Source organism: Scomber scombrus, chromosome 5 (genome assembly GCF_963691925.1).
Source record: "Scomber scombrus chromosome 5, fScoSco1.1, whole genome shotgun sequence".
NCBI classification, from domain to species: Eukaryota; Metazoa; Chordata; class Actinopteri; order Scombriformes; family Scombridae; genus Scomber; species Scomber scombrus.
Window position 1 is genome coordinate 25,892,251 of NC_084974.1, and position 16,351 is coordinate 25,908,601.

At 42.5% G+C, this 16,351-nt stretch overlaps 1 protein-coding gene across 1 annotated transcript in view; it reads right to left on the minus strand.

The window, feature by feature from the left end:
* mecom (MDS1 and EVI1 complex locus) overlaps positions 1-16,351 on the minus strand; it is a 93,508-nt gene that overhangs the window by 23,679 nt on the left and 53,478 nt on the right. Inside the window, exon 2 of the mRNA XM_062418856.1 lies at positions 4,401-4,535. Coding sequence (XP_062274840.1) covers positions 4,401-4,535 — 135 coding nt within the window. The remainder of the gene's footprint in view (positions 1-4,400; positions 4,536-16,351) is intronic.

Genomic DNA, 16,351 nt, shown 5'->3' on the forward strand with positions numbered 1-16,351 from the left:
CTTCTTGCTCACACAGAGCTCATTCGACAGGTATGCCATTCACTGATACTTTCCTGCTACAATACACACACACATTCACACACATATTATATATAAATATTTATACAAACCACAGCACATAAAATCTTTTGCCACTTTAATATCCAAAACTATGAAAAAGATGATTGCCAGACCCAAAACCAAATAGCAAATCTTTAAAACACTTGGACAGTGTTCCCAAAAATTGTTTTTTCTAGCAAATTAAGAATCAAGAAGTATCATCTAATTTAAGAAAAAACCCTGCTACAATCTTTGACGCACATGTGCTGAAACCTCCTTGCAGCAATCAGGCTCTTGCAAGTTGTACAGTGTGTTTGGCAGTCACCATCACTTGGCTTCTAAAGAAAACCCATTTCGTGACTGAGATAGCAATAAAGAGTATGAGTGCACATGTGCAGCTGGCTTCAGCAAATGAGATGAGCAGGTTCGGTTCATGTTGAGTCAGCTGTGGGAAACTGACCTTATGAAGGAGCAGAAACTTTCTGGTACCTCATGAATGCCATATAGTATCATCAGTATCTAGTGCAGACTTTGTAGGTGTTAAAACTCCATTTTACAACAATTTATGGTTTGCAAAGACTATTCTTAAGTCTAGAAAAAAGCAAGAAGAGTTAAAGTGAAATATAAAAATCATCAATGTTGGAGTAACAATCATTTTTGATAAGGAATTCTTATGCATTTTTAAATGTCTGAATGAGCGTTAAACTGTTATCTCAGTGAGTTACAATCACTTGATAATCTCACCTCCAGTACATTTACACAATGAATGACTTGTCACTGCAATGCTAACATGCCCCTAAGCCACTTCATCCCACTCAATACTGAGCGAGAATCAATAGAGCGAATGAGATTAACGCTCATATCCCTCTGCACTGTCTTATGAAAGGCTCTTTAGGGCCTCGTTGGATGATGTTAATTACACTTATAATCCATTTTCCTTTCAATTGAATTGGTAGAGTGGGGAGTGCAGTGGAGGGTTTTTAAGCACTAATTGCCCTAATTATCTTAACGACAAAACATGCTGATCATGGAGGGGATCTATGCGAATAGTGCTTAGGCTGCGTTGTTAAGTGCATCTGCAAACAAATAAGGATATCAAGATAGCCTGAATATTATGGTGTGGATGGTCAAAGGCTGACGTTTAACACTAACAGCAGTCAAAGATTAAAGGTATAATGATTCTAAATGATCTTGTAGATGAGATTCTTTGCCAATGATTGTTTTCTCAGAATAACCTCTTCTTGCAACATTTTGTACAAGTCTTTAATTAAAATCTACTTAAAAGAACAAACACAATTTTGTCTCTTCAGAGAGCAGTTTTTCTTTTGTAAAAAAAAAAAAGAAAAAAGAGAGAAAAAAAGTTATAGCATGTTGAATTAATTTCAGAATTCAGTGTGACTCACAAACCGCAACACCTGCCATCTCCTTCCTGTCCAGTCTTTCCTGTTGCTTTCCAGTCTGCAGTGTCTAATATATTAACTAATAAAACTAACAGGACATAAGAAATGAAATCTGTTTTTAATCTGACTCTATAAAATTAAAGCAAATACTGTACATACTACGCTAATTATATGACAATGGTTTAGTCCTTATTGCATTTAGTTAACATTTTCTGTGACAAGTAAAAGTCACGTCCCACTACATTTAAACAACAACTTGATATCTACAAAAATGACAAGAACCATTTAAGCTACTCTCTTCTCTCTCGATCTTTACTTTGGACACAAAAAGACAGAAATATTCTTGTCTTTAAATTAAGAAGGTTGCCACTCATCTCCTCTAATGTTAAATTAAACATCAGTTTCAGTTGTATAAATAAACTAATTCTATTTGCTAATGCTAACAAATATGGTCTTTCACGAATCTGTATAAGTTCTCCACAGTTGCTTTCACAGTGTAAATCCTTCATCATTCAATAACCTGAAAAACTGAATTGAGAGAAAGAGAGAAAGGAAAAGGAGTGGGATCACAAACAGTTCCTCCAGCAAGACAAAACAGGCTTTTTTCCCTCTCTTTCTCTCTCTCCTTACTCATTCATTCCTCTCTCCCTCCCTCACCCTCCTGAGATTGGTCATAAAGTTTTATGATAAACAGAACTGGGTCAGAAATAAGAGGACGGAGGCCAGTTTTTACTCTCACACTGGCAGGGCTGAATTGGTGCTTGAAAGGAACCATGACCAAATAACGACCAACACACCTGGAAATTGCTGCGGGTGTATGACATCGTCTTTAAATAAATCATGTCGCAAATCATCTTAGTTGAAGGCACAGTGATGGAGGATTCATTTGAATTCAGCTCTTAGAGAGGATTTACCAGAACAAGTCAGATGTAAGCCCTGGGAATCCCACTAAGGCTCCTCTTTGAAACTCTGGTGATGGTACGTGTGTGTGTGTGTGTGTGTGTGTGTGTGTGTGTGTGTGTGTGTGTGTGTGTGTGTGTGTGTGTGTGTGTGTGGCGAGTGTGTAATATGTGGTTTCAGGCTGGGTTTAGACTCAGCACTTCTCTGTGGCAGTAAAAACCTGTTGGAATCAGGTACTTGTGTTTTAACATTTCCAGCTCAGAATGAGGAGCATGGGGAGTCATCTGAACCGCAATGAACAATTCACAGCCCTGAAGAGTGTGAGCACACACACACACACACACACACACACACACACACACACACACACACACACACACTCCCTCAGATTCACACATGCATGCATGTAGAAACATGGGCAGTTACAGGTGTGTGTGCATACACTCCAGAGACACAATGAAACACTTCACACACTTACAACAAGTCAATGCACATAAACGCATGTACACACATTGGGACAAAAAGCCCTCATAAGCATGCAAACACACACATGCACGCACACACACACACAGACACACACACTCTACCAAAAACTGACAGCGGCTTTACAAGACCACCCCATTTAGCCTATTCATTTTAACCATACAGACAGGCATTGTGAGACGCTACAGTGTGTTTTCAAAAACACCAATGTTGGCCGGAAGGCTTAAAGACGCCACATTGTGCTGTGTTGTGACAGTGTGTAATACTTAACAATCACCTCATCATAGCCATGTCCGTGACCTGTCGGAGCCTTACACAGCCACCCGAGCAGAACCACAGTGTTGACAGCAAGTCACACCTCGTGGAGAGGGCAGCTCAGGAAAGCTCTCTCTGCTTGTTTGTCTCTCTGTCTCTCTTAAAAGCGAGCGAGTAAGTGCTTTTGGAAAGCGTCTCTCTTTCCAAATTCTCTTTATGAAAAGAGCATGGGCTATCCGCTCTCTCAACCTTTTCCTCCTTTGCGGAGAGTGTACAGGAAGAGTGATAGGAACACAGATGTGTGAGGAACAAGCAGGAGATTTGTTCCTGAAAAGCTTTGAGTTGTTCACCAGAAGATTTCCAAATTATTTCAGGGCCACTTATATCAGAGATAGCTTTTACCTGAATGTTCCTTACCTACTTCCAATTTACATGGCTACTACTGTATTTGGACTGAGTTATTAAATAGTGATATATGCTTTTTACTTGTTAGCTTTAACTGAGACACTCAGAAAATACTATAGATAAACCACCAATGAGAAGTGATGACAAACAAGCAAGCTAAATGATGTTTTTTATTCGGGTCAAGTTACGGTATGCTCCACATGTGTCAAATAAAGTTTAGCCTCTTGTCTTTCTGCCCCGCTGTGTGTTTCTGTGTAGGAGGAGCGCCTGGGCGTGGGATTAGTGAGGTGAACAGGCCCCCATGTGTACAGCACGCACCTCTCTGTGCAGCCAGGTGAGCTGCAAAAGACTGTGACATTCCTGGCATATCTAAGAGTTTATATCGCAAGCGTGACTGGGAAGTGTGTGGAACTATCATCTCGGCGGGCCGCCTCTGATCCTGCCCTGTGGTCCTTGCACGAAAGAAGCCAGCGCACAATTACAGAAAGAAAACACATGCAGATAGCGAGGAGTGTCTGCAGTGCAGCGTGGGGGAGAGCTGTGTGTGTGTGTGTGAAGTGAAGGCAGGGTGGGCCAGCCGCACATGGGACTATCTGACTTAGATCACCATAACACCTTTTAACACAACAGCAGCAGACAGGACAGCAGTTGGAAAATGCAGAGAAACCTTCTGGCATTGGAACAAGCCAAAAAAAGAAAGCTGAATATAGTTTCAAAGATCTGAATGACTTTCAGTTGCACTTGATTCATCCTGCCAAACAGCAGGATTCAGAAAAAGACACATTTGAGAGTTCAAAATCAAGTCATCGACATGTTTTTTTCCCCTCTCTCTCCCTATCTTTTTTTTCTTCAGATCATATTCGTCATGTATTTTGTTGAGGTTGTTCTGCCAGGCAGGCTACGAGTGTCTCCACGTACCTGATCATCTATCTGGCACGCTGTCAGGTTATGCTGCTTGGCCGCAGGGGCAAACTGGATGTGCTTCAGCCAGCTCCCGATATCTGGCTTGCTGGCATCCACGCAGAATTTTACATGGCCTGACCCGTCCAAGATCTGCAAAGAGACAGAGAGAAGGAGAGAGAGAGAGAAAGAGAGAAAGAGAGAGAGAGAGAAAGAGAGAGAGAGAGAGAGAGAGAGAGAGAGAGAGAGAGAGAGAGAGAGAGAGAGAGAGAGAGAGAGAGAGAGAGAGAGAGAGAGAGAGAGAGTGAGTGAGTGAGAGGGAGAGATCAGACTTTGATCAGTATCAGTCCAGGTTACTGTGTCCAAACACTGACTAACCACATACCTCCCACTGAGAATAAGACTCAAATGTTAAGAACTGGTCTGTGGTGCAAAACACACACACACACACACACACACACACACACACACACACACACACACACACACACACACACACACACAAACACACACACACACACACACACACACACACACACACACACACACAGAGTTGCATGCATACAATTTGGTCACAATACAGGTCTGTCATATAAAAAACTAAAATACTTGTGTGCATTTATTACTTTTGGCAAACATGACACAAGGTGTTTTGTTATTAATAAATCAGTATTAATCCATATGTAAATTTCCCTATATTTTAAAATCACAAAATAATACATTTGATTAAACTACATCAAATGTATTCTATATCTACCACATTTTGTTTTACCATTGAGTGAGATTTCAATGAACTGTGTAGTTTCCACTGCAGTAATAAAACATTGTAAATTATATCAATATTTTTTCTTGATAATTGAAAACAAAAAATCAGTACCAAGGCTTTAAAGCCCCCAAAAACATACATAAATACACTGATAATATTAGAAAAAAATAAAACAATACAGAAAATTATGTAATAAAACGAATATAAGTTGGTTTGAATTAATTTTCACTTTTGAACAGTCTGGTGTTATTTTGTTCATGTAAAAGTATTTTAAAATATGCTGTTAAATTAATATGGATTGCATCTGACGTCAGCTGACGTTTGAATTCGTTTTTGAAAATGTAGTTTTAACGAATAAACTAATAAAACTGCTGATTTTAACTGTTTGTTTTTATGTGGTGAAAATTCAAATTAATCATATTTTATAACAATAACAACAACAAGACTGCTACTAACAATAATAATAAACGAAGAAACACACTTCAAGCATCAAAGGAACAAAACAAAAATAAAGACAATGCACTAAATTATTATAGGCTACAAATCATTAGATCACTGGACAAACAGTTACACGCCGTTTCTCTTAACGAATTGTAAACGGTATGACGTTGTGTTAAAATGTGAATATTTATTACACAACAGCTGTAAACTTTACTGGAGCACAAATCACTTGCAGGAAACCGCGAGTGATAAGAATTATGAAGACGTAGCCGATTGTTGGGATGTAAAACGAAATCTCTCCGGGTCACAAATCTGTCTTTCTTGCCTTTGTATAACCTGCCAATGAATGAATATTTAGTTTGCATAAAGCCTTTTGTCTGGGTTAACACAGGATCTACCCATTTATCCTGCAAAAGTGCTCTCCAGTCTTTCATCAATTTTACCGTCAAACTTGGTTTACAACGAAATGAAGGAAGAACATTTGTTTTGCTTTATGCCCTCAATGCAAATTGCTTAATAAAAGAAATATTTTGTTTTTATCCATAAAATCTGTTTCCTCTTACCGTTGAAACACTTTCGCAGTGGCGTGCAGCAGTTAAAACCTCCTGGGATAATAACTGCGTGGTAAACTGCGGAAAAGTGGTGAAAAGTCCCGTTTAAAAAAAACACATGCGCGACCGAAACTCGAGTTTTAACTGAACAATAAAACTACAAATTGTCTCGGCTACGATGAGCTCCTCCGTTTTTTCATTGTAAAAAAAAAAAAAGCAGCAGTGTGTTGTTGTTTTTCGGTGTGTCTTCAGGTCTCCGAGCCGCAGGACGAGTCGACTCCTCGCCGGTGCGCGCACCACTTCACTGTCTCTCAGACACAGCGCGGTCAGTAAAAGTAAATCCTCTCACTATATTGTCTGACAGACAACGCTGACTCGGTAAATCTCCTCTCACTGTCCTACAGACATCGTGGGTCGGAACTAAATCCCCTCCGGTACATCAACTTGCTGCCCAACTTTTCACTCTGTGCGCTTCGCTTGGCTCGTCCTCTCCTCTCTTGTCACCCCTCCTGTCCTGACGCACCCAGGTGTCCTCTAGTAGCCATTCAACTTTTCATTTTTCTCTTCCTCCCCCCCTCCTCTGCCAGTCAGGATGTGTCGTCTGTATGATAGCGGAGAGATTCAAGTGGAGGGGTATGATTTCAAGCGTCGCCCACTACTTCGTGCGTCCCGGACAGTTAGTGTGATGTTTCTCCTTTACGCATTGTTTCATAAAGAAGGATCCTGCTCGTCCATCCCGTCAGCCCCAGACAGAGGCGACTCAGAGCAACGGGACTGTCTTTGCCTCTGTCCCCTGTCGGAAGCGACTCCTCTCCGTAGTAAATTTTAAAGTGACAGGGGCCCGGGGTTGGAGAGGTTGTGCGGGGTCAGCGAGAGGTCGTGATGGGGCTTCTAAAGGGATGAACTACACACACAGGCAGCGCACTTTAATGAACCAACATAATCATCAAAGCGGCGTATTATTATTCACGTGTTCCCCAACTTTTTTCACAACACACCGCGCCAGTTCATGGAGCATTTTATGACATTATTAACCTATAGAGCCCACCTAAAGAGAGCTTTCATTTTCTTTTATTATTTCTTCACCGAGCTCATGATTTATTTAAGTTCTATTTGCATTAAGACAAGAAAGTAACAACATTATTAACAAGGGGACTTATATTATCGGCCTTACTTTTTAAAATTGTGCTGGCACCCGTAGAGTCATTTAACAACTAGACTTTAAGTGTTCTTTTTGGGGACCTCCAGAAAACTCCTTAAGGACCGCTGGAGTTCCCTCAGCCGCATTTTGGGAACCACTGACCTAATCACCTGTTTCTCTCTAACTAAAACAAAAAAACGGTGTAGGTTGTTGGGTGTACTTGTTCGCTCTCCTCCCCCCTTCCCTTTTTACACACACGCGCGCGACTGCGCTCACACACACACACACACACACACACACACACCACACACACACACACACACACACACACACACACACACACACACACACACACACACACACAGTATAAAAGTTTTTTTGTTTTTTTTTAAATTTTATTTCAAATGATCATGAAGCGTGTTTTTAAGAAAACAGATCAGCGGATAGAGGAAGGGCTGAATATCGAAATTAAAAACTTCTTGGGAACTTTCTGGACCCTGAACTGCGCGCACCTGCTTTCGTGATGGCCCCAAAAGAAGACGGAAAATCCCACGTCCTACTCTCTAAATGTAAAGCTGAAACTGATTTTGTGAATAAACGGACAAGTCTGCAGAATATGAAGAAACGTCCTGGTTGTCAGAGAGCGGAGTTTATTAGGCAGCTCATAAAGCTGGAGAGGACACGGCTTGGCTGATGAGAGCAGATGATGATGGATAACGCCTCGCATATGTGACATTGACCTTCCATCCCAGATAATGCCCATTGTTTTACGAAATCGCCGAGCAAATGTGCAGGAAGGACAGGAAAAAATCATGTGTAAATAAGGCAGGACCCCGCCACCGATTCCCATCGTCTCGCGCTCCTTGAGAACGGAGGAGAGACCCCGGTCCGCCCGGTCATTGATTTCCTGCCTCTCCTCGACTTGTCCATTGTTGGAACCCTTTTTAATTTAGCCATAAATTGGGAAAGCTCAAGTCGAATGAGCTGTTCTATTTTCTTCCTGTCAGGATGAGGGATTTGTTTTATGATGCATTGTGTATTAAATACAAGTAATCTGGGAAAGTGATTGCTTCACGGCCTCTCCGGGTCTGATCGAGGATTCTGATAGAGAGAGAGAGGGAGAGAGAGAGAGGGGGGGAGAGGTCTGAGCGCTTTTTTTTTCTGAAAAGGGGGAAATGTCTGAAAAAGAAGAGGATAAACACGCGGGGTTTGTGGTATCACACCGGGGGTAAATTGGGGCAATAGTGGCAGGACCCCATCAGCCTGGCTGCACCAAAAAAACCGCTGTGCTTCTTTCCCCAGTCAGGAGATGGCGTGCTCAACTGAACTAAACAACTTCTACATTTCTGAATGGATAGATGCATTTCAACATTTCAGATGACAATGTGAGAGTTAAAATACAATGATAACGTTCCTCTCTTGTGCTGTGAGCTTTGTGGAACGCAATCTTGAAAGTTTTTAGCATCAGAAGTTGCATAAACTAATCACATTCAGGGACAAATTGTGCGCCTTAGACATGTATGACTATTTATAAAACAGATCAGACATCAACAGTTGCACAATTTTATCTCCAGAAATGTATTGATGGGGGTGGGATATTTTTGGCGCAGGATTGAGTAAATTGATTCCCTAAAGAAACAATAAATTCAACTTTGTGGATCACGTATGGGACTTTATTTCTGAGCCGTGACTTCACGTTGAAAGCTGTGTGTAACAGCCTTTTTGCTCTATCAGTCAGATGTGTGGGTTATAATAAGATGGGGGTGGTGATGGTGGTGGTGGTGGGGGGGGGGGGGGGGGGGGGGGGTCATTTCTTTCTCGTCCCGTGTGAACCTGCAGCACAACACATCTACATTAAGGCGTCAGATTGTTAGATGGGACATGAAAGATTCAGCTGTATAGGGCTTGAATATATAATCACCTGAACGAGCGGCAATAAAGCTGCTGAATCTACACAGAAAAAAAGACCGATGGGGGGTGAATTTAAAACACTCATTTTGTTAATAAACCGCGAGAATGATTTGCAAGGCACGCCTCTAATTTATATGTATTCGAGCAATCCGCCATAAACAGTATTCTGATATGCTGAGATTACAGAGATTTATTTTTATTACATAGATCTGTGTTATCTGAATTATGCCATGCTTTTGTCATAATGATTTTGACATACTAAACAGCGGTGTGGAAAAGCTGTTTATCAACAAATTACAAACCAAACACATGCAGGCTTCAGGGTACGTTAGTTCCGACTATATCATGCCACACAGCATTTCATAGTTATTTAAGGGACTCTTAAAACATACAGCATCCGGATAATGTTTAGTGCTGAGGCTTTAAAGTGCTGTGAAATTCTTGAAAGGAGGTTAAATTGCTTAAATGGGCCCTTGCTTATTTTGCTTGCGGCTTTCTTGTTTGTTTTAGGAGTTCAGTCACGCAAAAACCAATTCATACACGAATGTAGAGAATTTTTATGATCAAATAGCTTCATATTTTACTTGATCTGATGGTTCAGCTTCACGGGCTAACTAACACTGGCCTGCTACTTTTTTTTTTTAATCCTTTGAATAACTTTTCAGCAGTGTTTTTCTGGCATTAAAAAAAAAGAAGAGTGATTTGGATTTTGCTGCTCAATCTGGAGCCATGTGAAGTCAGATGGGACAGGCTGGAGCAGAGGGGGATTCCCGTGTGGGTTGCAAACTGACTCCAGCCAGCGAGCTGCGGAGCCTGCACCGCTGCAGCCGAGGGGCCACATGGAAACACTGTGTAGGCCTGTGCGGTGCATTCCAGCACATCCTCCAGGAGAGCGGAAAGAAAAAAAGAGGAGAAGAGAAGAGAGGAGAGAAAGAAAATATCGCAGCCAAATCCACATGAAATAGTTCCACCATTCACGGCGAGACCTCCCATAGACACCGGCGAAAAGCTGCATTATGTCTCCACCATGACTGTTTATAGGCCTACACCACCCCTCCTCCCCGTGCACATTTTATTTTACTTAAATGTGGGGGCGATTCAATCAAGTGCTAAAACTCATTTAGAAGGTTTGACTACAACTTTTTAATCAGCTGATCCATCACCCAAGATTAGAGCACAATAGGCTACATTAATCGTGCAGTTTTAAGTCTTTATATGAAAAGATAGACATTGTGTCCATACAGCCCAATTACCATTAAAACAGACCAGAGGAAATGAAAGGGGAAAATGTAAATACAAAATTTCCTCGGGTCTGGAAGTAGGCCCGTTGTGAGCGGCGTGTTAATCTCCACCTCAGTAATTTGGTTCTGCGGGAGAAGACAGAAGCCCTGCTGCTGTGCCCTGCACTTCATAAATCACTGCTTTATGTGGACAAGGTCAGCTCACCCCCCCCCTCCCCTCCTCCTCCTCTTGCATTGGCCCCTCCCGGCCCCTCCGCCATGTTTACCCGGCCGCCCCGGGGGGCTCTCAGGACCAGACCAGCTCACTTCTAATTACTTTGGATTATTTTCATTTGCCGGGGGTCAGCCAGGCATTCCGACAGAGAGAAAGAGAGAGGGACGATGTCTTGACAAATGCTGCGGCCTGTGAGAAACAAACAGGCCAAGCGTGTCTGCTGAATTATCACCCGGTCATTTTGTTTTTGGCACCGTTTGTTTCTGTTTTAACAGGTCGATCTGGGCACTGCGTACAGTTTAATTTTCTTAAAATATTACATTATTTAGAATAAGGTGGGTTTTTTTTTTTGTTTTGTTGTTTTTTTGCCAGTGTTGTAAAATAATGTCATTTGCATCCATAAAAAATCAGATTTATTTGTTAAATCAATTTGGTGTCAATATTGGAACAAAGCAGGGCAAATAAGACATTCATTATCTTTTCTCAGTGAGCCCTTAAATTGTTACAATAAAGGAAAAAAGGGGGTGTGATAGATGCTTGGTGTTTTTTCATCATTAAAATGCATTTGCAAATCTGAGCTGCTGGCCAAAAAAAAAGAGAAATACATTTTCCCTCATGACGTTAATCCACTGATTAAGCAATAGATGCACTAAATAAAGATACATTTGATGTTCGATGTTGATCTGAATGAGATATTGTCTGCTGTGCTAAAATGAACACAGACAGCAGGAATAGCAGGATGTGCAACAGGACACTGGACTTTAAGGGGCAGTGCGAGCTATTACTTATGATTTAAGCAACAGCAAAGAGAGGTGAACATAAAAATGGAGAGAGGATATTATAAATCACTGATCAAGTGTATTTAAAGATAATTGGTTTTAAGTAACCTGATGTCCGTTGTTGTTAAGAGGAGCAGTGCCTGGAATGCAGCTGCAGTGAGTTGGGGGTCTTTGAGAAAGAGGGGGGAAAGAGGTGAGAGGGGGGGGTGGCAGCGATGTACAGAAAGTAGTACAGACTGGTAATCACAGACACTTCCTCTGCAGAGCCTCAGCATACAGGGCCACACTGTATGTGGGCTATGGGGTGCGATAAAGCTGCACAAAAGTCAAAGGTCACGTTTTTCAAGCATAAATTCAGCGGGCACACAGCTCCTATACGCACGGGACAGGCTGGAAACTTAAACAACCCACTCCAGCCCAGCAGAGAAAGGGAGGGGGGAGGTAATTAGAGCATGTTGCCGGTCGCCGCAGGGTGAACAAATTGGCTCTAAAACGCTCATAGATATCATCTTTAAAAGACCTTTTTATGTACAAGAGGTAAAACGGTATGGAACTGAACACGGCACTTCAGATCTCGCAGGAGTAAGTGTCACACATTCATTACATTTATTGAGCTCTCTTCTCACGTTTAAAGTCTGGATACAGCTGTAGTACTGCAACAATTTGCTTTTCATATAGCGTGTCCAATTGGAAGGCTAATATTTAAATGTAGGCGGATATCAGTCAGGGATGTTATACATCTTCAGTGACAGGAGAACATGCTGCCATGTCAGAGAAGAGATATCTGATATATTAATGAAAGATGAAAATAAGTTGTATAGAAGATGATGGGAGGAAAAGAATACTTAGTTATGGCTCTCTATAATAGTAGTGCATTTAATTGACCTACGTTTGAACAAGAAACAAATGAAAAGCAGTTAATCTTTCTTAGACAGTTTAAGAGAATTAGTGATAAAAACCCATTTGCCCTACGGTGAAGCAGGTGTAGAAACAGACACCCGTAGGTTGATGGTTCACAGATACACAGACCCTTCTGTGTATTTACTTTTATTAGGTGTTTCTGTTTTTCCAAAGCAAAGAATTAGGCTTATATTGTTGTACTGTAGAGTAAAACAGAGTAACTTGACAAGTGGGACTAATGGGTAATTCTTATCCAAAATTTACAAGTGGTCAAAACTGCAATGTGAGAAACTGAGAAACTGTTCTTGAGTAAGTGCAAACCGTAAGCAGATTGTGAAAGTGTGTTCAGTACGGCCATTGTGCACACATATGGAAACTCCCCACACACACACACACACTCACACACACACACACAAACACACACACACACACACACACACACACACACACACACACACACACACACACAGGAATTGTTACCCAGCGCAGGTCAGCTCAGTGTATGTGGGCATGATTAAAGTCAGAATTAACTCCGAAAACAACAAATCAGTTGCAACAACCTCAAAATGAAGGAAAGCCGAGCAGCTCACACATAACACAGGGACACGGAGTGGCTCCCATTAAAGGCTTCACTGGCTTTCAGTAGCATCAAAGAGGCCCCTGAGTTAGGCTGGGATTATATTTAACCCGGGAGCTTGTTGCACTGCTGAGTACAGGGCACATGCTGATGCTGCTGCCAGTACACCATGCTTCTGGCATCCAGACCAACGCTCTCATTAAAATGTGGCTTGGGCACTATTTCCTACAGGAACACACACACGGAGCAAGACACAGACACACACGGAAACACATAAACACTCTGACAACAAAACAAAAAGACACTATCATCCTACCATAGTGACTCAATGATGAATTGATTGTTCATATAAAATGTTTGTTTTTTATTTTTATATTTCGACTCACTGCAAGACATTGCATTCTTAAATATATTCATTTAGCATATTTTTAAAATGCATCATACTTTACTAAGTGTGCCTGCTAGGGCTGGTAATATGGGAGGATATTTTCTGATATCTATATATCACAATATGGCAAATGTTAGAAAAATTCCATAGAAAATCACACCAATTTGATTATTATACATGTGACTTTGAATGCACTTTAAAATGTGATTTTGCATACACTTTCATGTGAAAAATATATGAAAATCACATATAAAATGATCAAACTGATGTTCACAGCTGTGTTCTGCCCATATGCATTACATAAGACTGAAAATCTTCATATATGTAAAAATATCAACTACCCTACTTTTTTGATAGCTTTCAATAAGAGCTTTTACATAATCAAAATCATTAATTTGAATCATAAATTGAAAGTTTATAGTTGATAATATTAAATGATCTCCCAGCCATGGTGCCTACAGACTTGTAAATACAGATGCAAACACCTCAACAAAAGTTCCCCATGCATGTGTGTATAACTGCACCGGGCTCTATCCTGAGATAATGCAATCTCACTTGGCACATTTCAGTAGTCAGACTTGATTTGAACCATCAGACATGTGCGTCAATACACCCCAGGTTTATTCAATTCCAAACCAATCATTCTGGTGTCATACACTTTTGGGTTAATATTCTTACCGTGAGGCCCAGGGCTAGCTGAAGATAAATCAGCTTTTATGATGGGTTGTTATGGTTTTTACAGCACCGGGGTTGTGAGGGACTGATTTGGGGATCAATCACTTGCAGGTGTCTGCTGGGGTGCTGCTAGGATCGATTGGGGATCTAGAGCTGCGGTGATGGAATAGAGGTGTGTTTGTGTGTATTGAGATTGGGTGCAGTTGTAGAAGTGTGTGTGTGTGTGTGTGTGTATGAGTTTGTGAGGGCAAAAGTGATGAAGGTGTGTATGTGAGTGCTTTAGAGACAGAGAGGAGATATATCTGGGGCTGCAGCAGTGATGAAGGGCCGCTGGACTATGACCAGACCATCTCGGTTCTTATCGGAGTCTCCCCCTCCTCTCCAACCCTTTCTCTCAATCCACTTCTTTATCTAGCTGGCACTTTGGAAAATCTCATTGTCACACAACATTTAACAAAGACAAAAGTCCCAGGCGTGCAGCTGGAGATGACTGGCCTGACAGAGCAGGGGCTAGTGTGCAGAGTATCCGTCACACAACCTCTCTTGCTCACCTAGTATTCCATTCCTAGGTGAGGCTAGCAAAGTGGGAGCAAAACACGGGCATCTACGCACGCAGATGGCACAAGCGCACATCAACACACAGACAGATTAGTCACATCGAAGTTTGCCAGTTTCTTTCTCTGTCTCTCCCTCCCTGGATTCAGTGTTTATACACAGTCGACATCTCCCCTGACCGTCAGACGGCTGCTTCCTCCATGCTGTCAGCGGAGCCTCGCTGAAACAAAAAAGGCAGAGAGCGAGGCCTATGGTTTCTGAATCAGAGGAAGTTGGTGCTGATTACGCTGCCCCTGAAGAAGCATTCCAATCCTGTTGACCCGTACGCTGGTTGCCAACTCCAAACCATGCAGCAAAGCACTGGGAGAGTAAACCTAACACATCCCCACCCTAAGTGTCTCTCCTCCTGCCCAGGGCAAACATCTTTCTTTTCCTGGTTTGTCTCTTCTTCTATCATACTCCTCTTTCTTATTTTCCTCAGTTTTTTTTACTCTCTTCCTCCCCTGTTTCCTCTAATCTCTGATCCACCTTCAGTTTTGACGCCCCACTCCACTTCTTTCCATCACCCCCTTTTGTACAAAGACACAACAGCAGGCTCTCGTTGGAGGAGAGAACATTCCACCTACTTCGCACCCTTACCTCTCTATCCCTGATAAATGCCTTCACTCCACTTGTTTATAAGATAGAGGGGGTTATACATAATCAAGCTGAAGAGAGTATGTACACACTGTGGACATCCTGATAGAAAGCAACGTATTAAATTTCTGTTTGTTTGACAGGAGTGCTGTCTCTCTCCTTCTCCTTGACGGGAAGACCCCCATCCATCCAAGCCGGGCCGTGACCCTAGCAGCACTCCCCTCTCTTTCTCTCTCTCAAGTGCTAACACATATTAAGTAAATGAAGAGTCTCTTCAGGCTGGCAGGAGACAAACGAGCTTCTTAAACATCGGAGGAATGGCGGTTTGATCTGGTGTCGGCAAGTGTTTACGACGTAACTGTGGTAGAGTTGTGTTTGTGATGTTACCCATCTAAGTGTGTTTATACTGTGGTGGAGATGGCCCCGGTCTCTTAGCCAGGTGCTGGAGCTCTACGTCTTCTGTTTGAGAGGGAGATTGTGCTTATGGCTTTGGAGAATGTGTGTGTGAGTGTGTGTCTGCTCAGTCCCTGTAAGCCCTGTGTGGTATGTGTGGCGCAGCTTCCAAGCCAAATGCTGTGCAGGCAAGCAGACAGTGTGTCCACATCCCAGCGAGGAACAGGTCCAGGTTAAAGTGTCTGCTCTCATTCCTCTCCAAGCCTCTCATCCTGTCGTTCTGTCTTATTCTTTCTTTCTGTCCTTCTCTCAATGATTATCGTTATTCTGGCTGCTGAAAAAAACCCAACAACAACATTACTACTGGGGAGAGAAAAAAAAATGGGGGAAGGACAGGGAGGGGCAGCACGACTGCGCTGTGCTGGGCTGGCGGCAGTGGGGGGGCTATAAGGCCCCTAGGGTGGGTATAGGGTTTTGGTGAGGGCTCGGGGGTTGGTGGTGAGGTGTGCTCAGAGAGAGGGCCCTGGTGTAATCTCAGTGCTGAATAGACGGAGCTCTTAATAGAATCCCGTCGTCCGGCTGCCACCGAGAGAAACAAGAGCTGTAATGGATGGGCTCAGCTCTGGCTCCCACTTTCCCCCCCATGACCCCTGCGTTGGTCAGAAGTAAGAGGTAAAGAAGCATTGTAGCCCCGGGCCTGATTGAATGGGGAGGGAGGGAGGTGGCTGTGGTGGTGGTGGCAGTTGGGGGGAGGGGGGGGAGGCAGCCGCGCTGATAGACCAATTTCCCACTACTGCGAGC